This window comes from Aulostomus chinensis, chromosome 14 (genome assembly GCF_037954235.1).
Source record: "Aulostomus chinensis isolate RoL2024-O1b breed Wild chromosome 14, RoL_Achi_v1.0, whole genome shotgun sequence".
Classification (NCBI taxonomy): Eukaryota; Metazoa; Chordata; class Actinopteri; order Syngnathiformes; family Aulostomidae; genus Aulostomus; species Aulostomus chinensis.
The window spans coordinates 22,560,195-22,583,611 of record NC_141333.1 but is presented as its reverse complement, the minus strand read 5'-3'; the positions used below and the strand labels follow the sequence as shown (position 1 = coordinate 22,583,611).

Here is a 23,417-nt window from a genome sequence, read left to right as displayed (position 1 = left end):
AAAGTATTAATTGTTACTTCCAGTTCACCTTTTTAGTGAAATGTTTATATTTCACTCAGGGGAACGCAGAGTCACGAGAGGACCAGCGTCCACGGCGTCAAGGCCAAATCCTTCCCTTCTTCTTCTCACGCTCGTGGAAGACGTTTTCACCGACAACGTCGTCATCAAGCAGCACATCAAATAACATCGGCAGCGGCTCTGCAGGGACAGAACAAGCCCAGCCGACACGTCAGGCTTTCACCTGTGATTAAAGTTATTTTAAGACACTTAAGATTCTTGGAAATTGGACCCCATCTTTTATTTCTTCATCAGTTGTAGTGAAGCAACATCTTCACAACACTTGAACTGTGACACGAGTTATCCCTCGTTTGTGGCCGTCACGCTTGCGTTACTGGTTGCGTTCATCTACACGTGGACGACGAGCTCCTTCAGTTGTTATCAAGCCGTCCGACGATATTCCTCCTGGACCAGAACAAATCCTCGCAGCCGAGAGCCATCACCAGCAAATACCGAGCCGCTGAGAGTCCAGTGGTGGTGAAGAAGCAGCACAGACTTTAGTTAGCGGAGGAGCGCAACTAGAATGAAGCAGCAGGTGTTGCTTTGATCTAGAGATCAGAGACAACAAGATCAAAGAACATGTCCTTTAATGTCAACAGTACCTAACTGTGGGGTGGGGCATTCACATTCAGTGGGAGGGGCATGTCCACCGTAAAATATTCAACAGCATCATCTGTTGGGTGACACTTAAAAGTACTGCTACAAGTCTGTACTCAAGTAAATATGATGGAAACATGGGTTTATCCCCAAGTCAAATGTTAATTTTTACATTCAGAACATTCAACACTGCACTGCATATCACTGAATAACCAAAAAAGACAACAATCATTAAAAATTTATTCTCGAGGAAATGATGCATTTCACCGTCCCTCTGGTGCCCTCGTCAGGGGCTGGGCGGGACTGCGTGTACAGAGAAATCCATGTCAAGAATCCCCGCCCCAGTTCACCTAAATTTATGAAAGCTACGTGTTTTGATAGGACTAAACATGTTTTTGCAGTCAATCAATATGATTGACAATGAACACGTTGTTAGAGTAGAAAGTGTTGTTTTACATGTGCCATCGATGATGTTGAGGCATTCATTTTACTGGGCGTGCTTGAGAATGAAAGTTTGCCTGCCTTTGAAAACGAGCCTTGAACTTTACAAGGCAACAGCTTTGTTGACTTCAAACAAAAACGTCCGTCGACCTCCTGATGCGACGACATAGCTGCTCAGCATCGTTGCCTCTGGCCGAAAACACAGGCTGCTGAGGCTGGAGAACGGCCGTGAATTCTGTTTTTCATAAGCGTCACATTTCTGAGTAAAACTCAGTTAAAAGAAAAAAACAAAGCAAAACACAAAGAGGAATATCATCCATGTATCCGTGTTTGGTCTTTTTTTTAAATTTGGGTGTTTAGGCTATGACCTCACAGTTGTGTGAATGATTGCACTTTCATTCTAAAATTTTACATAATAAAAAATAATATTTATCACCCATATAATAATTCATGCTTCAACTACTACGACTACGACTGCTGCTATTATTAATAATAATAGTGTTTTCAGTCGTGTAAAACAAAATTACATTCGCCACAGTTTGGGGAGCCAGACATTCCCTTTTTTGTTTTTTAAATATCCAAAGGACTGTTTTTCTAAGCGATTTTATAAACTGAGAAAGTATCATCATCCTTTCATAACAACACCGATACCGTCAGTACGTGTGCTCCTCCACGTTACCCGTGGTCACGTGACTGGCGCTCTCTCACCACACCTCCCAGTTTAATGGCGTTGCTCTAAATGACGCACTGAGGTCCAGTGTGTGAAGATGGCTCCCTTTCCTGACGAGGTGGATGTCTTTACTGGCCCACACTGGCGAATGAAGCAGCTGGTGGGCCTGTATTCGGAAAAGGTTTGGAGAGAATAAATAAACGGGCGTCACAAACGTGTTTGTTTTGAAGGAAGAGCAGAAGGCGACGCAGCCCGCCAGCTAGCCTGCTAGCATAGCTAACTTGATCCTCAGGAGAGGTAGATGATTCCATCGGCTGATTGTCTAATTATCAAATTCAGTTCGTTTTGTGTTTTTGAGCTTGAATTTAGCGTAACTGGGTTCTTTTTGTCGTTGAAACTGGCTTCCGGCCGACGGTAATTAATTATCTAATACGCGTCATATCCCAAATAAGAACTTGCTAACGGTTTAGCTGGCTTAACTAACTTACAAGATAGCCTGTTACATAACAGCCTGCAAGTAAAACACCGCCATTAAAAAAATCCCACAAACTCCATCTCACAGTCGAGGTTTTGGTCTATTAAAATCTTTGCTACACCCAAGTGAACGTGAAAAGTCAGATAAGAGACGTCGACGTAGCGCTGTGCTAGCCAAGGCTAGCGCCTGGCTTCTGCTCTGGTGTGAAGTTACGCTGCAACTGTTCTGACGTAACGTCACCCGCAGTCACAGAGGATATTTTTTTCACATGGATTTTGATATGAAGTCAACTATGCAGGCGTTTCCTCCTCCACCTGAGGATTCAATGCGTGTCTTTGTTTGGAATTCACAGCTGTCCAAAACCAACTTCTCCAACAACAGCGACTTCCGCTCGTTCCTTCAGTCGCTGTGCGCCACATTCAAGGAGTTCAAGATGCACGAACAGATAGAAAACGAGTACATCATCGGGCTGCTGCAGCAGCGCTGCTGCACCGTCTACAACGTGCACTCCGACAACAAGCTCTCCGAGATGCTGACCCTCTTCGAGAAGGGGCTGCACAACGTGAAGGTAAGATTTCAACCTTTTGAATGCTGACGGCGCCAGTGGAGCCATGATGCTGGAGTTCTGGTAAAAACAAAGCAAGTGTGTGGCATCTTTTGTCCCAGGTGCAGCAGAGGAGTCATTTTAAGATGATTAAAGGAGTGGACTGACTAGAACAACAGAGGCGGTGCCGGTGCTTTCTAGAATGATGCAACTGTGTATATCTTAACTTCCTCTTGCCCATATCTGTGACCAGAAAGGAACATAGTGTTGCTCTGCACTGCCTAAAGAGAGCGATTGTTCTGCTGAGATAAGTAACACTGTACATGAGGGAACTAGGAATGGTTGTAAAGGCAGTAGTGAGGTAGTTGTGACTGCCAGCGCTGAGCCACAGACGAGAGGTTGTTCTGTGTTTCCAGAGTGAATATGAGCAGCTCAACTATGCCCGGCAGCTGAAGGAGAGGCTGGAAGCTTTCACTCAGGACTTTCTGCCCCACATGAAGGAAGAGGAGGAGGTATGTGAAGTTCTGGCTTCTTTGTCTTTTCTATGTAAACATCCCAACTCCATTTCTCAAGAACAGGTAACAGTTGTTCTTGAAGAAGGGAACGTTTGACAATATCTCGTTTGTTCTCAGCCTCGTGAAGTCCACGAGTGTGTGTGGTTTATGGTCTGAGGACGTGTGTTGCAGGTGTTCCAGCCCATGCTCATGCAGTACTTCACCTACGAGGAGCTCAAGGACATCAAGAAGCAGGTGATAGCGCAGCACTCTAACCAGCAGCAGCTGGACTGTGCTGCCGAGGTGCTGAAGGGCTTCAGTCTGTGGAGCCAGGCCGAGGAGCTGCAGAAAGCCTTCAAATATGCCGATCACGAGAAGACTGACTATGGTCAGTAGGTTGGAAACCTGGGCTGGTGCTTAATAAGTTTTGTTTTTTTTGTTAGTCATCAGGCCGAGGAAACAAAAGCTTCCTGTTATTCCTCCCTCAAGCTTGACTGTTGCGTCACTGAGTGTCGGATTGCCGCCAGTGTTGCAAGGCGTCCAGACTCTTAGGATTGATACTAATGAGTGAACGATGCCACTCGTTCGCCTGGTTCATGTCTCTGTGTTACCAGAGGGCTTGACACTGTTTACAGTTACACCAGGTTTCACAGTCCTACTTTAGAACAGTGGTACAGTGTTTAGTCATGTGTGAGAGTGCAGAATAAGAATGCTAACCTTTTATTAGTGCCCTAACTGTAATGTGGGCAACACGTTTCCCTTAAAACCTTCACCCTTTTTTGTGTCCCTGAGACGTAACGACAGTTTTCAGCCTCGTCAGTCGTGTCACTTGTCGGGTTTCCTGTCGATGCGCAATCAAAGTACTGGGATTGATGTTTGTAGTATTTTGATGGGATGGGAAGAGAGAATATATGGTGGGTGCTTCATGGGAGCATAGCTGTTTGTAGAGACACGCCCAGATGATACTGCGGCTGTGAATGTCTTGGACCCTGCTTGGCTTTTTAAGAGCTTCATTTCCAAATGTTTGTCATGTACAAGAAAGACTGTTTGATCCTCCCCAGAACTGGAGCATGGTGGGAACTCCTCCACCCACATCTCCCACCTTCCTACCGAGATCATACTGAGGCTCTTCCACTATTTGAGCCCTGAAGATCTTTGCCGCTGTAGTCAAGTGTGCTCCTCATGGTCGGTGCTGGCCAAGACCGGCTCTCTCTGGAGGCACCTCTACCCGGTGCGCTGGGCCAGAGGTAGGCTCGTGATCGCAGAGCTGCTCCAAAACTAAAGGTAATTGTTGCTGGTAGTAAGTAAAGTGCAGTCACTGTGGTGTGTGTGTGTGTGTGTGTGTAGGAGATTACTACAGTGGCCCACCTGGGGATCTGGACCAGGAACCAGATGAAGGGTGGGTGAGGAGTCGGCAGAATGAGGTTCGAGCCTATCAGGAATGGGACGAGGACGCTGATGTGGACGAGTCTGGTGAGAGGCACACCTCATGTCGTCAAACCTTCTCTCACTAGTTTCAGGACCAGTGACCCCGTTGGGCCTTAAAGGCACCACGACCAGGCAGCCAGCATTTGCTGACACCACAAACTTGAGACGGTGATGTCACAAACACAAGTTCTCCAGAACGTTGAGTTGAGCAGACGCTGACCTCAGCCTGCGCTTTAATCAATCTATGAAAAACTAGACGATGAACTAACAGTTGTCTCATCTCTGCACCTGAATAATCTGATGACGTCAAGGATTCTATTAATTGTTGGATTTCTCTCCAAGTGCGAGATGTTAAACTTGCATTTCCGATAATTTTCTAAACATTCGGTCACTCTTTTCCAACATGGCGTCCCCGTCGTTCTCTTTGATTATTTGTTGGACAACTCTTGTTCGTGTGCCTCGGCCCTGTTTGAGATCATTGACACTAAAGCTGTTCATATTCATTTCAACAACCCCCCCCCCCCCCCCCCCATGATAGACGTGTCGGGGAACTCGGACGGCTCCTCCGCCATTAATACCGCTCAGCGGGAGAAGAGGCTGCTGAACGGGATCATCCAGAACCTTCTGCCAGCTGTGGGTCCGTCTGTCAAGTCCCTTGTCCTGGCGTACAGTTCTACCGTCTCCAGTAAAATGGTACTTTGTCCAAGTTTTTGTTTTTACGCATGATGAAGGTTTCCCTTGACTGAATCATCTTGATCCTGACTTCTTTTCAGATGCGCCAAATCCTGAATCTCTGCCCCAATATTACTCACCTGGACTTGACCCAGACTGATGTCACAGACTCTGCATTCGACAGGTAGCAAAACAATCACTGAACAGCGCGTGTTTATTTCTAATTATGAAGCCCATCTGATTTTGAAACAGTGAGTGCGGAGTGTTTTAAGATGAAGCTGTCAGGTTTGGCTGCTCGGCGTACTCATCACCGTGTCCCCCCTCCAGCTGGTCGTCTTTTGGAGCGTGCCTCTCCCTGGAGCACCTGGATCTGTCAGGCTGTGAGAAGATCACCGATCACACCCTGAAGAAACTCTCTGTTGGCTTGGGCGACCTCAAACCTTCCGGCCGCTTTGACAAATGTTCAGACCGGCGAGCCAAGATTCTGAGGAGTTCTCCGATCCCAATCGCATTCATGGATGACCGACACCTTCACCCGGGGGGGCGGAAACGCCAGGCCATCATTTTCAAGCAGGGAACTGGCCAGCTGGGCGCTGCTTGCACCCCGAGTCAAGTGTGGGTCCTGGACACTTCAGACCTCGTTGACATTGAGGATGCTGCAGAATGGACCCGGCGTAGTGGGTTCTCTCTTCCTGGTGCAGAAAGCTTTGTAGAGACGCAGCTTGTGGGAAGCTTGTGCTGCTGCAGGAGGAACAGGAGGCGCGGGCACAGGACAGGCTCCAGCACCTCCTTCCTGCATCAGCAGTACGCCATGTCGGGGGAAGTGTTCTGTGGTCACTCCACCTGCTGCACCAGTGACACGGCCCTCAGGACTTTTACTGGGCCTCAGTGTGAATTGGACACCACCAGGAGCAGCACTGCAGAATTTCGGACTAAATGCTTCTCGTACGAGGGGCTGCAGTGTCTGGAGCGTGAAAACAGGACTGACCAGTCAGCAGCAAAACGCTCGCTGAGATTTCTCAGCCTCTCGGGATGTTATCAAGTCACAGATTCGGGTTTAAGGTAACAATCTCTGATTTGTTCTCTTCCAACTAACTTGTCATGTCATGATTTCTCCTACTGACACCTGAAACACACTGGACGTGTCTGTCTTTTTACCTGCTGTACCTGCTCGGTGGGAGATGTGCCACAATAATGTTAATATTCTCCTGCTCCTCACATCCCACGATTCCACTGTCAGCTTCAGTTTCCACAACGATCATTTTGACAAACACGAGTCCTGATAAACCAACCCACGCGATGACACTGTGGCCTCACATGCTGTCAATCACTTTTATGATAATTACTATGCGTAGTTTCCATCGTTGTGTAAGGCTGGAGGGCAACACGTTTGCTCATAGAGGACCGCGGTCTACGTGCCTGGAGTTGTTCAGCCTTCAACCTCAGTTTTAGGAACAGGATCAGAAGCAGGAAAATGAAACTGATCTTGCAACAGATCCTGAGTGGATGTTGTCATTGACGCAAGCGCATCGCCTCCCTGCAGCCTCTCACGTACGCAGTTTGAATTAAGAGGTCGTGTTTGTTCACACAGCCACGTAAATAGACATGCAGGTGAGCTCTCGAGTTGTGTCCGCCAGTCAGGGGCCAAATCCTGTGATCAAATGAAGTTGACGTCGGGCTTGGCGGTGCGTGTAACGAGGGATCACGCCTGTGTGTTTCAGGGCGCTGTCGCTGCGTGGAGGGCTTCCTGTCCTGGAGCATCTCAACCTGTCTGGCTGCCTCTTCATCACCGAGGTGGGGCTGCAGGAGCTGGTGTCAGCCTGCCCCTCCCTCAATGATGAGCACTTCTATTACTGCGACAACATCAACGGTAACACTCACAAGGGACACCTGAAATACTGGATTGTACATCCTCATGCATTATGTCTGTATGTGAAGATGCCAAAGTGAATCATTGCTGAGCCGACCTGTTGCAGTGTGTGTGTAACTGTAACAAATTAACTACCCACCCACATAGCATGTGTCCTAGTGTAAGTAGCCGGTGCTGCTGAGGTGGAAGGTGAGTAGGCGTCACACCAGCCAGTCTGATTATTTGACTAACGGCTAGTCTGCTCTGTTGAACAGATGTGTGCTGCACATTTCAATTATCTAGGTATGATCTAACATTTATAGTCAGTTGCTACTGTAATATTGCTGATAATTGAAGACGCGGCATCCTATTATCCATCCTGTCGTGCAGTTCAGCTGATGACCACTGTGTGGTGTTTGTCTCCAGGTCCTCATGCAGACACAGCCAGCGGCTGCCAGAACCTGCAGTGTGGCTTCAGGGCCTGCTGTCGCTCTGGAGAGTGACCTCGCCCAGCACCGCTGTCCATCGTCACGTCTCCTGTTCTTGCACTTTATCCTGGGATACCATTTGCTGTATTTTTTGTCACTTAAAATGTTTCTTCATGAAACTGTAATTTTGCTCCTTTTGTTTCTATTTCATCTCTAATTAATGGAAATAATCCTTTAGAAAAGGAAAACATTAAGGGGCGATATTGGATTTGAAGTGTCTGAAAACGTAAATTCTGGCTCCTTTTTTGGTTTTGAAGGAGAGAAAAAAACAAAACAAACAAAAACAAAAAACAGCAACGAGAGGTGTAACACCATATACTTCGTGTTTCCTGTAGTTACCATTTCACTAAAACTATACTGATTTCCATCTGTCTGCTTTCCCCACTGCTGTGTTTAGCCAAGTCAGTCATAACCAGTGTAGTGTGAACGGCTCTGCACTATAAAGGAGCGTAGTCGTTCATCAGAGGGGTGTGGCCAGTCTAACAGGTCTGTTATTGCTGGTGAGGGTCAGACGAGGCTACATGCTGTATGTAGTCCTGGCCTTCACTTTCTTAGCACAGTGACACCAAGTTACTGAAACATTAAGGATGCGCAGACATAGGAATTTGTGAAACTTAATATTCATAGTCACTTAAACAAGTGTTCTCTTCATGCACTCCAATTCTGCCGGCAGGGAAATTGACATTGTTGAACTAAGAGGGACTATTTTGATACGCCCAACACACAAGAGTGTTGAGTGTAGCTAAAGGCTAATTACGTTCAGACTGGGAGAAGCCTACTGTTGGCCTTCAGTAGGTTCCACTGCACATTCGATCACTGGTCAAATTGTTGCACAAGGAGTTGTGATGGAAATCTTCATAATCAGATCCATTAAAGTACCTTGGGGTGAAAAAGTTGCCATTGGTCATTTCAGTTCCCTTTTGTTTGTTTTTTTTAAATCATGATTGAGTCAAGTATGGGCATGGAACCTAACCCAACTGTGGCAGTTCTTGTCCAACTGTCCAGGGTTCCTCCACAGATGCTGCGGTCAATTCAAGTACCTCTGAAGTGTTTTCAAGGTACATATTCAAGCACTTTATCATCGTGGGCTGATGTATTTAAACATTCACTGTGTGGTTACTAACTACAGCCTCATGACCAGTCAGCATCATCCTAGGTTCAATTCCTGTTTCGGATTGTGTACACTTTGAATGTTGCGTATTCTGTCACCCTGGACCGGCTCCTGTGAGCAGAACTCTTTCCTTAAGTGGAGGGACAGGGCAGGAGGTGCTGTCCTGTATGGCAACCCGTCACTTTAAAATGATCTTAATATGAACACATAAATAGGAGAGGCAGTGCTTGACCTCACTACAGAATTGCACAAAGTAATGAAACTCCGCTCAAATGCTGATTCAGACCCAGGACGTGGCCTTGGAGAAGTCCCTGCCAGTCATTCACTGGATTCTGTTAGAGCTTCAACTGGTCCCAAACTGAAACAAATGTCAAATGTCCATGACATCTCCTTTTGCTTCTTTCTCACTCCTCCATTGTCCTCTCATCAACAGCCTTGTGAGCACCCCCCCCCCCCCACCAGCTGTCTCCTCCTGAAGTCCTCCCATCCCCCACAATACATACATTGGGTCACAAAGGGTTAAAAGCAAATCGTAACTTAAGTTTAAAAATGTGTCGCCCACTTACATTTATTATAAAAGTAATGAAGTAAGTTTGAGCACGTCACTTAAAATCCAAGGAATTCCTGCCCCTGTGGGGACCCTGACAGCAGAATAAGCTCTTGGTTGGTGACGCGTGTCACGTACGGGTGAGTGAGGCCAAGTACACCCACACAGACAGCACGTTGCTCGGGTAGGGGTGCACGTACACAGCCAGAGCAAACTCCACATTAGATGCCTGAATGTTGTGGACGCCGGTGCTGTACATGGCCTCGATGATGGGCCGGACCTCCGAGAAGGGCAGATGTAGGGGGAATCCTGAGATCTAGAGGAAACACAGGCCTGTTAGTGAGGGGAAAGTACTAGACCCATGTGCCAGCTGATGTTTTTCCAGCACTGAAAGTGTTGAAATGTCATTGAAATGACAGATGATGTCATACACTGACTCATTCTGGCATACTTCTCTGCAGTCACGCCCAACTCAGACATACCCTGTTGTCTCCCAGCAGGCTCTGCAGCTCATGGCGGTGCCCCTCAGACACTTCCTGCCCTCTGCTCTGCTCCAGTTTGGGTAGGAATTGCTTCAGGGTGGTGGTGCAGTAGCGGTTCCAGCGGGTCGGGTGGCGAGGGCGCCACTCCATGATCTTCTCCTTCAGGATCTTCTCAATTCTGTAGAAAGGGGGAAGGTGACTGTTTTCTGTCGTGTTTTATTTTGGTTGAAACAAATCAACGTGACACAATAACCAGGGTTTGGAATCTGCCAGGACCTCAGGGGTCTCGACCTGACGCCATCAATACCGCCATGTCCTATGTGACTGGCTGAAAATGTAAACCTAGACCTGAAAACAACTTACTGTGTAGCACCTGGCCAGTCTCATAATACCTACATCACATTATATTGATACACACAAAGTCCTGTCATTCAAAATTTCCTTTCTAAATTATTACATTAGCAAAGTAGCATAGTTCTACGTGGTGCGTGACAGTGAACCCACTAAATGTAGCTGCATTATAACACTGAAAAATAAAGGGCCAACAAGTTAAGTGATATTGATATGAGGGGCAGAGTGAACCAAATATGGAGTTGTACTGCTGGGTGGATTTTACTGCAGCTCCTCACCTGTCCTGGAGCTCTGCTGCAGCTGCCTTGTCTGTGCGGCGGTACACCAGCTCCTCTGGCTACAGAAAGATGGACGTAGACGCGGCAGGATGGAGTTATCGGAGGACATGAACCGTCACATCACACAGACACACCTGAACACTCACCTGCACACTGGACAATCCAGGGTGAGAGAACATTCGGGAGAAAAAGGGTCTCCACAAATTGGCTTTGGTGATGTCGAAATTCATCCTCATTGGTAAGGTGTACTCTTGGGTATTGAACCACACCTACACAGCAACACGAGTGTAATGTTGTCTTACGTACTAGAGGAAATGATTCAGGAAATATCACATTGTCAATGATGTCACGTGCCACACACACACTCACATTGTCAGCATTGACCAGGCAACCAACTGTCTGTAGTGGACAAAAGGTGTCGTACTGGCCGTAGTACTGGCCGCTGCTGGGGTTCCAGATCAGGTAGCGGCCTTGCTCGTAGGTCAGGACGTACGCGGTGGACCCCTGTGGAACAGACGGTTTAATATTCTGCACAAATCCATCCCTGAAGGAGGCTTTTTACCTCAGTTTTATTTGAGTAAACAGAAAAACAACATCATGGTGGGTTTACAGGTAAAAGCCCCCCACCTCTGGTATGGCAGTGCCAATTAGAAGCCAGGCTTTCTTGCCCATCGACAGGAAGTAGTTGCACAGCAGTACGGCGTGTTCTTCTTCATCCCCTGCGAGGAGGGTGAGGAATTGCTGTAAGATAACAAGAGCATGAACAGTGAGCTAAGATGGACCTTTTTAAAGGGTCTCACTAGACCAGAGAGGGCTCACTCACGTCACAGGTGCTCCACAGGTCACAGGCACCAGAAAAGGACACTCGGTCCGGCAGAGACGGGATGAGTGAGACAAATCGGGCCACCAGGGCCTGAGAGGGGATAGAGCACATGTGCCGGGCCAGTAAATCTAACAAAAAAACACAAGTAGGACCACTGTGGTTCACTGGAGTAGGGCTGGGACTGACCGTGGCCTCCAGGGGGTTGTTGGGGAAGGCATCCAGCAGTTCCTGAGGAGGGTTGAGTGGCCGGATGTAACGTGTGATGAAAACTGTCTTCCCATTGAGGTCGATGACGGTGGTGATGCAGGGGCGGTCTGGGTGGCCCTGTGCTGCCTCTCTCTCAAACTTCTCTGAAGCCTGTAGCAAATACTCGTCCTCTTGGCTATCAAACTGTGTAAGAGGTCAAAGGTTACTGTGGTGTGGATGAATGGATGAGAACGTAGCGATGGTGAATGGTGAGGGAGAGAAAGGGCTCTATGGGACAGTTACCTTCAGCTCCTTTAACTAGCACATGCAGCAGAATGAAAGCAAATGAGTGACAAACGTAAGAACACAGCAGCAATCAAAAACCCTCTTTTCTACTGAGCAGAAGTTTGAAGCCTCCAGCTCGTCTCCTCCCAGGTCCACCTGCAGGCATAGAAACCTCTGCTACTGCACCTGACCCCTATGTTCCAGTGTCACGTAGACTGTCCCCATAGCTCTGGTACCCCTTTATGAAAACATGTCGAACACACAAATGATTTGGACGTGTGTTAGGTCACGTGGTCAGGATTTACCTTTTCCCTGATCGACTCTCCAGGCACCAGCTGAGGCTCCAGAGTAATGAACAGTGTGATGAAGGCTCCTTCGTTCAGGCTCCGCAGTGAATCGTAGCCGCTGTTACTACCGTGGCTCCGCTCCTTACTGTAGCCCAGCAGCACTGCCGGTGTATTCACCTTGAATGTTCCGTCAATCTGCCAGATGGAATCACACAGAGGATTTAAGCGTGTGCTTCTGTTAGAAGGCCAAACTGCGTGTGAACAAGGAGGACTCACCCTGGACTGAGAGTAAATGGTGCTGAAGGGAATCTTGACCGAGCCCAGCCAGTGCTTCTCTACCCGGGTGGTTATCGACTTCCCTCGATCTCTGTGATTCTGAGTAGGAAGATGTACTGGCATCAGTACTGTGAGGGAAAAACAAACCCATGAACGTCGCCTCCAGACTCACCTCTCCAGTTTCATAGACCACCTCATCGAATATGTTGATGAAGACCTCGTCCTTGGTTGACTGCAAGCTGGCGGTGCTGTAGTCGCCGTTAGGAGCACTGAAGAGTGGAGGAAGAAGTGTGGAACACATTTGCTACTTTGTTAATGTTTATTATTAAGTGCACACAACTGCAATATCTGGAAAGAGTTGTGTCTTTGTGTACACAGTAACTTGTAAACTGCCATTTATAACTGCAACTGAAGAAAAGGTGAAGAAATGAAGAACTGCAGGAAGACAAAAACGGAGCCCTGGAGGGAACACAAGAGAGAAAAATGCTTTTTTTATAGGCATAGAAAAAATATACAATAATTTAGGCCATGAGGTAAAACTTGATGCTTTAATTTCATTATTTGAGGTTATGCTTTATTGAATAATGCCTGATGAAGATCCCTTGTGACTGAAACGTTGGCTCCATAAAACTGTCTGGAGCCACAAATGCATTGTGTGCAGTTCTTTATTCTTGTCACCTCAGTTTGACTTCTGATGCAGCACCTGAGAGAGTCTGCTTGATGTCTTTTCTATGTCCCCAACATAAATAAATATAATAAAATAAATGAACCGATAATCTCTCTACATGCCCTGGAAACACTAAAAACATCTCTGAGTTATAGTTCCTGGAATCACTTCTGACAACACACGCTACCATAGAACAACACATCTTAACCCTCATGTCCTGTAGTTACTATCCACGAGGCGCTGCTACACAGCAACAGTGAGTATTTCTGATGCAATGGCGAGCTGCTGGACCTATCCTGTACCTAAATACAAGGGAGGGAGAGAGTCCAGTCCAGGCTGGTTCACCTGAAAGGCAGCTGCAGCTCCTCGTTCCAGGAGGGGTTCGGGCCGTCAGCCGTGGTTGTTTGCAGTACGGTGCGCTGGAAGGAAACCTCCACAAACGGCCTCACCTGCACCTACAAACACACACGGGGTTGATGAAGGACAACGACTGAAGGTCCCGCTCTTGTTTAAGCGTGAGTCTAGATGTATCATACCTGGCTGAGGAGCCAGTCGTTGGTCTGGCTCGAGGTCGGAGCCGGCTGTCCCGATTTACTGAAATACACATCCATTGAAAGAGGGTCAACACTGTGCTCGATGTCTCGGGACATCATCACGCTAGACGACACGCCTCATTCTGATGCTGCTCGAGGGTGGACTGACCTGCTGTGGGGCCGGCTGCGGATGGGGATGTCATAGGCTCGCAGGATGTTGACCAGCAGTTTGATGTCTCCATCAGACAGATTCTGAGCCGTCACCTTCTTTCTCTCTTTCCTCTGAGGTTTCAGAGGTCGCTTGGGTTCAGCAAGCTTGAAAAGGTTTATTCCCAGAATCCTGTTTGTCACAACACACCTGTATCATCCAGACAGCGAGCTACGCAGCACCACAAACTCTTACTGAGCACAAACTAGGACCTATTAACAAGAGTTCTCATTGAAAAAGTGGGAAGGGATTTTAACAACCAACAGTACTCAGCCCCTCCAGGTATTTGCAGTTGTGTGGAGCAGATTATTTTTCACGACTGTCACGTCACTGCCTGGACTGACTTGTTGCACCAATGGCGACCAGAACGACAGTTACCTCACTTAATAAAACACTGGATATCTGCATTAAACTGTCCCAGGGTCACTTTTAAAGTGGTTCAGCATGTGCAGTTGAAGTTAATACCAGCAGGATTTACTCATAATCACATCCTGAGGACAACTTTCACTCAGTTGCTGTGTTATTGTACTTCCAAGGATGCTGTCTTTTAGTATTCCAGCAGGAGATGCTCATGGACTGTACACAGTATAAAAATACTATAACAGTACATATGATGTTTGTTTGTAAGACTCTTGTACTTTAAAGAATTACTTCACCCTTGACAGTTTAGCAACAGATGTTTTGGATAGTTTTGCTGACCCTGGCCATCAGACTCCATTAGCTGAAACACACAGCTGGATCTTTCTGACTTCTGTCACAAAGAAGTCGAGGAGGAGGGAAAAAACATCTTTGAGAGCTCAAAACAACTAATTGTGGGTACTTGAAAGACCAAATACACCTTTTGGGTAAAGTATCACTTGAATATCAAAAACCTTTTTGGTAAGTGAAGAACCTACAAAATGGAATCCAGGGATGACCTCTGCAAAACCTGGCAGGACTGAATACCTCACAGTCTATCGTTGCTACCATACTGGCTCTCTGGGCTCAAACTAAACACAGAGGGTGAGAGGAGAAGAAATAAAAGACTAAGAACATACCCTGGACCTGCACCACTGTTACAAATGCATAGCAGAAGAATAACACAAACATGAATATAAAATTTAACTTGAGTAATGAATAAAATTGTCCAACGTTAACACCCTGCTTTGTGACTGACGGTGACGTACGTTAGTATGTGTAAATATGTGTACAACTGCCACGGCTGATTTATTTTCTGTATCTGATCCACATGTGAAAATTGCACTGGCTTGAGCGGTTCCAGATTACTGAGAGAGATCAAACAGGCTGGAGGAGCACCGAGCCAAGAAACATACTGACATCATCGTGTGGATTATATAGGCCCTGTCACTCCTTCTGATGGGCTGAGCTGGCTGATGATCGCTCGCTGCAAGGTGATCTAACATTCCACCTACAACTGGAGCGCAACGTTCAGGCACTCAGTGACTTTTCAACTCTGTTTGAAGACAAACAAGCGTGTAAATGATGCACCAAAGAAACTAGCGCTTGCTAACATGTTATGATTGGTATTCTGTGATTGGTATGAAAAGAGAATGTGAGAAGCTGAAGTGCAGTACTCACCCGATGCTTGGTATCTCCTCTTCTATCACCAGATCTGACAGAACGTAGTGATGCTTGGCCAGAAGAAATCGGTTCAAGACTGATTCTCTTATCTGTGGGAAAATTATAGGTTATATTAAGTTTATTTTGCTCGTATGCACAAGGTGTATGAACAAGACAACTCTGAAGGCTTGTTTCACCTTCTGAAGGTACTTGGCAACTAAAGCTCTGTGAGAATCCAGATGTTCCTTGGTGTCAACGATGTCTCCCTCTTTCAGTCTTCTCTCATATTCCTGAAATCATTTTAAGAGAAACCAGGAATGTGTCTTTCATAGAGCCGTTGCGTGCTGAGTTTATAAACTGTAAATATTTGAAAAGGCTGACCTGGAAAACCTTATCAGTGACCTCTCTCTCAAGAGATGGAACACACTTGTAATTGCGAAATTCTGCAACTTCTTGGTTTCTCAACTTAAGCAGACGAAATCTTCTGGACTTCTCCAACTCTTCATCAGTAACAAAGTTAAATTCTTCCTGCAGCTGTTCCAGGCGGAAATATTCAGGTGCTGTCACCTCTCCGCTACTGGCGACCTGCACGCACACACACAAAGTCCAACTGAACTCCCCACCTCCTCCTGCTGGACTGCCCAGACCTCTTGGCTACGCAACATAACTCTGTACCCACTTTGAGCAGCTGCATGATGGAAGCATTTCTCGGATCATTGGGGTCCAGTCGGGACTGTGTTGCCCACTCCCCGATTTTCTTCATGTCATATAGTCCAGATGCCCCAATATAGGAGACAGCGTCAAGATGTCCGAGGCCACTAAAACAGACAGGATTAATACGTCTTAAGTTCAGGCTACTACATGCAGTAGTGTCTTAGGGTTGGCATTTTATGAGGTATAAAATGTTCATGCTTTCATTTGTCATCCTTCTGTCTCCGTCCGGGTAACGTGATTTCTCACTGACGCCTGGAGGGAATTTCTTCAAACTTGGTACAAACTTCCACAAAGTTTATGATGGTCAAAGGTCACTGTCGCTGTTACAACATATTAATAATTTCTGTCTCATTCTCTTTAATATCATATCTCAAAAATTCCTCTTCAAATATGGCATTAACGTTCCCTGGGACTCCGGGATGAACTGAAAAAGCTGAAAAGCACTTCTACCATTTTACATTTGTCATTTTAACATCGCGGCTCCTGGCTGCATCTCATTCTTTTTCCAGCCTGGAATGATCTGAACCTTCCCTCAGGTAAATGAATTCAAACAGCTCTGACATGGAGGTGTTCAGGATGTGCTTGATGAGACATGATGATACAATTGAAAAGACAAACAATGCGCTAACACGGCCTCAGGTGGCAGATCATTTGAGCGCTTGAATTCATCATTGTAGAGGAGTTTCCATGCCCCCCCCCGCCCCAACCGCCCGCTCACGGTCTAACATTTACACAAAATTAGGTCTGGTTTTATTTTATTTCAAATGTAAACTTCTGCGCTTGCCAATAGTGCACTGGCATACAGAACTCCCTGGCTACAAGTACGACCCACTCTGGTATGTTTTGAAGATGTTGATGCAGGTGCTGAGACTTAGAGAGCAGAGGCTCTACCTGCGCCTGGCTCCAGGTTGTTGAGACACAGGAGGGGCGAGTGGTACGTCGTCCTCGCCGATCCCCCAAGAAACACAGCAGGACACCTTCCCAGAGGTCAGCAGGATCTGCTTGTTACTGCCATCAGCCTCAAAGGAGAGGGGCACATCTGAGGGGGCAGAGAAATGATTTACTCACACCGAAAATAGAGAACTGACTTCAGGAGTGGAAATGAGTTTTTTGAGCTTGACTCAAATGAAAAGTTTACCACTTCCCACGCCCTCATGGTCAAACATCACTCTCTGATTGCTGCTAAACTCAAATTCTTCAATGGCGGCACTGCCGGCCACAACTGACGGCTCTGGGACTGGCACGTACACCTGTGCCAAGAGGGAGCATGTGGATCCCACCTCCTCAAACACCTACACAACAGAACAACACACGCGTGCAAGGATCTAAACAGTCAAACAAATCTGTGGATTAAATAAAAGAGCAAAACATTTTTTATACTTTTACCTGCAAATTGATGCTTCGGGGGCAGTTAATGATTCTGAGATTGAAGATCTGTCCAAAGTGAACTCTGAAATCAGAGCTCAGGGGCCGGCTGTTGGTTCGGGAAACTTCCTTGTTGTTGTATAAGATCTTGATGAAAAGACTGTGCCTTGCAACATCTTCCCTTCGAGCGATTTCACCCCTGAACAAGTAGAGAAACCCACAATGAGCATCTCTGTCCTTCAGGTTGTACTGAGTGCTCTAAGTTCACATAATTTTCACTTGAATAGCATTAGTCTGACAATAAATGGATGCATCTGAAGGCTCTGAAATCTTTACTGGCTCACTTAAGGAACCCAGTGTTGGTGTCTTCTGGTACCTGGGGCACAGCTCACTGGCAGAGATGTTTCCAGATGCAGACAGCTCGGGGATCAGGATGGGCTCGCCTGGTTTCCTGCGTATCCTGGAGGCTTTCTCTCTCACCTGCTGCTCTATTAAGCTGATGTCAGGCTTCTCTGGAGGCTCCGGTTTTGGAGGGCCCTCTTCGACAGGTCCCTCTGATTCACTTATTTCCTCGTCATCATCTTCTTCTGTGTCATCCTGTTCCTGGCCAGTCTTCTTCTTCTTTTTTCTCTTCTTCTTTTTGGCTTTCTGAAGTCAGTGAACACAAGGTGTGTATACTTATGTATATGAGCCAATAAAAAAGTTAGAGGGCTAAAAGTTCTAATTTTATAATCATATAAAATGGATAATTCACCATTTTCTGTCATATAGTTATCGACTCCTTTATTATCCTGTAATGTGCATTAGCTTAGTCACAACAACTGAAAATGTTTAACTGAAGCTTTCAAATACCTGTTTTCTTCTCCAGAGCTTCCACTCCTCCAACAGAGTCTTGTACTCAGCCAGCTTTCTGTGGTAGTCCTCCTCGCTTTCTACCTCCAATTCCACAACCTCTGCCATGATTTCACCTTCATAATCCTGCTCATCTGTCTCCCGGTCGACATTCTCTCTGGAGCAAAGGGTGGACAACATGGATTATTTTGGGATATAAAAACACGAATGAAACCATGAGCCTGTCCTTCACTGAGGACAGTGTGGATCAGACATTTATCTTTGAGCTTTCACTCTCAACAGTGGCTCACCTTCTGAGGCAGAGTTTGTAGGGTGTGTTGGTAAACTTCTGGAACTCCCTCTGGGCTTTAATCTCCTTCCACACTTTTACTACGTTCTTCAGCAGCGTCCTGTCTTTCTCCTGCTCGCTGTCTCGGAGCTGCCGAGTGTTCCTATCGTGTTCAGGATACAAAAGAATGAGGAACAGTTCTTGTCAGGGAGCTGAGGGGAAGAGCACCTTGAAGGGATATTTCAAGGTTAACATGAGGTAGTCATTCATAGCAGATGTAGATCAGAGATCCACTTCTATTTATGCTTTATTGGAACATATACAAGTCTTTACTGCACCACCACAAAGTCCTTTCTCTTGTTAGATCAGCTGTTTGAATCAGACAGTGGCACATGTGTAGGAATAAGAGTCAAAACTGTCAAACCAAAATAATGGGCTTTCTAATGGGGAAAGTAAATCAGTGAAAATGTAAAAAAAATATATAGCATGCATGAAAATAGATTTGTTTTTACACGTAGGTTTTAAATTGATGATGAAAACAGGCACTGCTGGGCTGAAGAGCTTTTGCTGCTCTCCAATGGTTGACAACCTCACACAACCCCACTTTTACCAAATCAAATACCACTTCATGGGATGTACAGGATACAATCTGAGGAATGCACCTGATCTCAAGACTGTACTCAGATATTCTCTGCTGTAGGACCTGAGTGAGGCTCTGCCCTCTGTGGGTGTCAAGCATATTTCTCAGGGCACTTCTTAATCCGTTCAACTGCAACACACAAGAGACCCAGGATACATACGTAAGACTAAAATATCTCACTCAGGAATGTGGATCGTGGTGATGACGGTTCACCTTGTCAGTGAGGTGTCCTGTGAGGTTACTGTGCTGCCTGGTGAGGTACTGAACATAGAGCTGGGCTAAACGGGCCCCCAGAACGTGCTCACGACTGAAGAGTGGGTGATGAGAAAAGACAAGTCCAGAGACATCAACGTCAAGCTGGTAGTCTCCTTCAGGGTCCGCTGCACCAGTGAAGTACAGATTTGCATACTTGGACTTCAGCGCCTGAGGGATAGAATGTCATCCATGATGCAACATTGTGGAAAATATGAATCCCTATGAAATGCTTCTCTGTGTTTCACTCGCATGCTTCTATGTGTGCAAGCTTAAAGGAAGCGTGAAATAGATTAATAGCACCATTGGGGAGTGCCGTAATGAAAAGTCATGCATGAAAAATAATGTACCAGCTGAACTACAATGAGCGTTCTGTTTTCTGAACGATCAATTACAGCACGATGAAGGAAAAACGATTCTCCGATGACACTGAAGGGACACTCAGAAACTCCCCATAACTTCACAATTAGAGTGTGAATTAAACTGTCGGTTACAACCTCCACAATGTCACTGTACAACTCATCTTTGTCTCTTATACTTCCTTTGAAGCGCGATGACGTGTCCTCCAGGCATCTAAATTGCAATGTCCATAGAAACAACCATGAGTGGGCCGAAGGTGCCCCATAGAACGCTTCAATCTAAAAGCGGCAGAACAATATCAGTATGTGAACATGCAAAGTGATGAGGCAAACAGAATCTGACCTTCCTGTACACAGTTTGCAAAGCTGGGTCCAGGTCCCCCTCCGTGTGGAAGAGAGGAGGTCTTGTGGATGATTCCTTGATGGGGTCCGGTAGAGCAATGATCTTGCCGTCATCTCGGAACCATTTCTTTCCCTTCAGAGTTACAACCAAAAAGTGCAATGTATTCATAAGTAATACAGGATAAAGCTTCAGATTCAGGCATGTTGCTGATGTTACCTCCTCCATTTTCAGAATACGGTTCTCCAGAATGTTCTCATTGGTCAGAGACACGGGGGGGTTCTTTCCAACATAGAGACCCTCGTCCTCCAGATAACGTGGCTTCATGTTCTCAGGCAGTTTGACAGACATTGGCACTACGACAGGGACGTATAAACAGAGATTGCCAAACTTTGCAAATATTCTAACGGCTGATTGATGTGATCCAGGTGGTGTTGCTCATTAAAGAATACCTGTTCGAAAACTTGGCGTGAAGAGAAGCTCACTTTGCCGCAGAGCAAGTTTTCGGTACCCTTCATACTCTGCTTTCTTCACTTCCAGGAAGTCCTGGGTTGATTTTTCAATGCCAAACAACTCTGCATCTCTCATAAGAGGAGCGTCTTCATTCTAAAGAAAACAAAAATCAAGAGGCATTTGGAAAGAACTCCATATTAGTAAATCAGCTGTTTTTACACTCTCCTCACCCTCACATCATCAGTAACGCTGATGAATTTGTTTCTTACCTGGTTTTCGTCTTGGTTATCTGCATCTACTTCCTCCTGCTCATCAACAACCTCTCTGCTCCCCTTGCCTTCTTTCCCCTGCTTTCGTCCTCCCCTGCTCGTCTTCTCAACCATCTCTTGTGGCTCTGGCTCAAAGTTGAATGTGAAGAAGTTATACGCCTCCTCAGCAGTCGGCAGGTCTTTTCCTACCTGGTTTTGGGAGAGAATAAGTATCAAAAACAACAATACAAATCACACTGTTTTGCAGTCTTGTAGTTCAAATCCTTACTCCTGTTGCTGTATCTTGGAACTTGACCCTGGTGCTAACAGCCAGAGGGACATTGTGTCCTTCATCCCTGTCTGATTCCACCTGCAGAAAACCAGAAGTTAGTCCCCCGCTGCTGGATTATATGACATGGCTGCAACCAGCAGGTAAAGACAGGTGCTAACCTCTTGGTAAAACTTTTTTACACTTTCTCTTTCTCTGAGGCTCTGCAGGCGACTGGCTGCTTCTATAGAAGCCTCCCGCTGCTGAAGACTTTCCCCTTTGGACTGAAACACAATAACACATTTTTGCAAGTAATCAGACTTTGGCCTATGACCACTTATGGGCACATGACAGAAACAAAGAACTGGATTATTTAAAAAAAAAAGACCCATCCATTGCTTATCCCACAGGGGGTGGAGCCTATCCCAGCAGAATTCAGGCGAGAGGCGGGGTTCACCCTGGACAGACGCAGGGCCAACACATAGAGACAGACAACCATTGGCTCTCCCAGCCACGCCTACGGTCAATTTAGAGTCTGGATTAACCTGGTCCCTCTTGATGTCTTTGGACTGTGGAGGAAGCTGGAGTACCAGAGAGAACCCAGCAGGCACAGGGAGAACATGGAGACTCCACACAGAAAGATCCTGTGCTGGAGCCGGGACTTGAACCCAGAACCTTCTTGCTGGGGGGCGACAGTGCAAACCACTGCCCCTTAAAAAAGACAACAGAAAAAAAGGGTTTACCCTGGCTGCTTTCAGCTTCTCTTCCAAACGTTGCGTGACAAAGCTGTCAAACTGACGTTGGCTTGGAGTTTGCTGGATTCTTGATGAGACACCTAGAGGACAAAAGATATCATGACACAACAATTACATGTATATTACATACATGAAGCGTCCCAAAGGTTTTCTTTCTACTGACTTCTATCAATAAGCCAAATGTAACTATATATATATATATAAAAAAATTAATTAATACAACTACAGTTATAATCTACGATAATAAGAGATGTTGCTTGTCGAATTTCCCCATAATCTGAATTCACACTGAAGTCTGTATGAAATGAAGGCCATGTCTGACATCCGGGTCAGGAGTTTGAGACCCTTGGCTCGGAGGGAGGAGCAGGCTTGGTGAGGGTACCTCTCTGAGCACCAGTTGGAGGTCTTGAAAGAACCAATGTTGTCTTAGCTGATCCCACATCTTCACCGGGATGCTTGACGGTGGAGACCTCCTCCACACCATCATCATCCTGTGACTCCAAGGCTGTAGACTGCTCAAGCAGCTATTATACGCCAAGATATGGTGACAGTTACGTACTTATACATGGAATTACTGATACAGACATCACGGAGGCAGAGGAAGATGTACCCTTTCCTTCCGCTTCTGCCTCTGGGCCCTCAATGTGTTTTTCAGAATCTCTCCTGGGTCTTCTTCGCTGCTTTGTGGTTCCTGCTGTGAAGGAGAGATACAGCTCAAAAATTGTATGTGCAAACTACACTCACTCTCAGCTACTGGAATACATTACATACATTACACACACGCATACAAACACACCTTCATCGTAGCGCGTCGTTCCTCCTCAGCCAGACTGGTAGATGGAACCAGAGCCTATCAGGTAAAATAACATCACCTGAATTCTTCACTCCCTGCGTGCTGAGTCGTGTCTGTGCTTTGGACCCGCTGGTACTGCCCTCTACATCTCTACACACTCATGACATCTCGCTTGTCACCTTACCTGGACGTCGTCTTCCTTGCCTTTTGCCACCGTTTCTTGCAAAGCCCGGCGTTTCTTTCGCAGTTTGTCGCGAATTTCACTAAGAACAGAAAAGAGGGTCGAATAACTGCTAACTATCCTGAACGTAGGTGGATAAAGATATTAGAACCAAGCGTGACAGCTTAATGGTTTAAAGCAGAAACAAAATGTCGACATATAGAAAAGTTACCTTGAAGAGGGGACTGCGGCCATTTTCTTCTTCTTTTGTTTTAAGGATAATAACTGTAAATATCAACTTATTATCTGCTTGTGTCGCCGGTGCTCTGGCTTCCGCTGTACTTTATTTTCTCTCAACCCACGGCGCCATTATTGGTGCCTAGTAACGACATAAACTATTTCTCAACCTACCTTCAAATTACTAGCAGTCTCAAACTAACTTAGCAGTGCTGGATTTCCATTGGTCCGGTATGTTGTCAATCATAGACATAATGCCGTATAGGTCCCGCCTTCTACGGAGTCTCCGAAACAACAAGCAGAGCAAATGCGCAAAGTTGATAGTATTTGCTGATCGTGAATACAGTACATGTATTTTAAACATACATGTATAATAATACGTAAACTAATATTATAATTCAATT

The 23,417-nt window shown here is 46.2% G+C and overlaps 2 protein-coding genes across 6 annotated transcripts; one reads left to right on the top strand and one right to left on the bottom strand.

The window, feature by feature from the left end:
• Positions 1 to 1,786: 1,786 nt before the first annotated feature.
• On the top strand, positions 1,787 to 8,778 carry fbxl5 (F-box and leucine-rich repeat protein 5). Its single transcript, XM_086224556.1, has 11 exons — positions 1,787 to 1,946; positions 2,593 to 2,808; positions 3,201 to 3,296; positions 3,471 to 3,666; positions 4,340 to 4,525; positions 4,626 to 4,751; positions 5,245 to 5,399; positions 5,480 to 5,562; positions 5,706 to 6,440; positions 7,100 to 7,248; positions 7,654 to 8,778. Exons 1-11 carry the CDS (start codon positions 1,863 to 1,865, stop codon positions 7,728 to 7,730), a joined length of 2,103 nt encoding a protein of 700 aa, XP_086080682.1. The 5' UTR covers positions 1,787 to 1,862; the 3' UTR covers positions 7,731 to 8,778.
• A 531-nt stretch (positions 8,779 to 9,309) lies between these two features.
• Positions 9,310 to 23,177, bottom strand: cc2d2a (coiled-coil and C2 domain containing 2A). Of its 5 annotated transcripts, none has more exons than XM_086224551.1 (40): positions 23,009 to 23,177; positions 22,801 to 22,879; positions 22,620 to 22,673; positions 22,434 to 22,517; positions 22,206 to 22,347; positions 21,812 to 21,903; positions 21,251 to 21,352; positions 21,090 to 21,170; positions 20,822 to 21,010; positions 20,552 to 20,705; positions 20,319 to 20,455; positions 20,103 to 20,234; positions 19,362 to 19,571; positions 19,171 to 19,277; positions 18,531 to 18,671; positions 18,241 to 18,397; positions 17,765 to 18,036; positions 17,410 to 17,587; positions 17,162 to 17,315; positions 16,915 to 17,062; positions 15,989 to 16,127; positions 15,691 to 15,894; positions 15,507 to 15,599; positions 15,328 to 15,419; positions 14,787 to 14,801; positions 13,711 to 13,881; positions 13,545 to 13,602; positions 13,354 to 13,463; positions 12,514 to 12,610; positions 12,342 to 12,440; positions 12,084 to 12,260; positions 11,797 to 11,811; positions 11,494 to 11,697; positions 11,308 to 11,397; positions 11,112 to 11,225; positions 10,854 to 10,988; positions 10,631 to 10,753; positions 10,485 to 10,543; positions 9,856 to 10,033; positions 9,310 to 9,689 (listed from the first exon to the last, which is right to left on the bottom strand). In XM_086224551.1, the coding sequence occupies exons 1-40, from the start codon at positions 23,029 to 23,031 to the stop codon at positions 9,504 to 9,506; spliced, it is 4,995 nt and encodes a 1,664-aa protein (XP_086080677.1). In that variant the 5' UTR covers positions 23,032 to 23,177; the 3' UTR covers positions 9,310 to 9,503. The 5 variants fall into 5 exon arrangements, with proteins under 5 accessions (XP_086080677.1, XP_086080678.1, XP_086080679.1 ...); XM_086224552.1 differs by having other exon boundaries at positions 22,434 to 22,514; XM_086224553.1 differs by lacking the exon at positions 11,797 to 11,811.
• Positions 23,178 to 23,417: the final 240 nt, after the last annotated feature.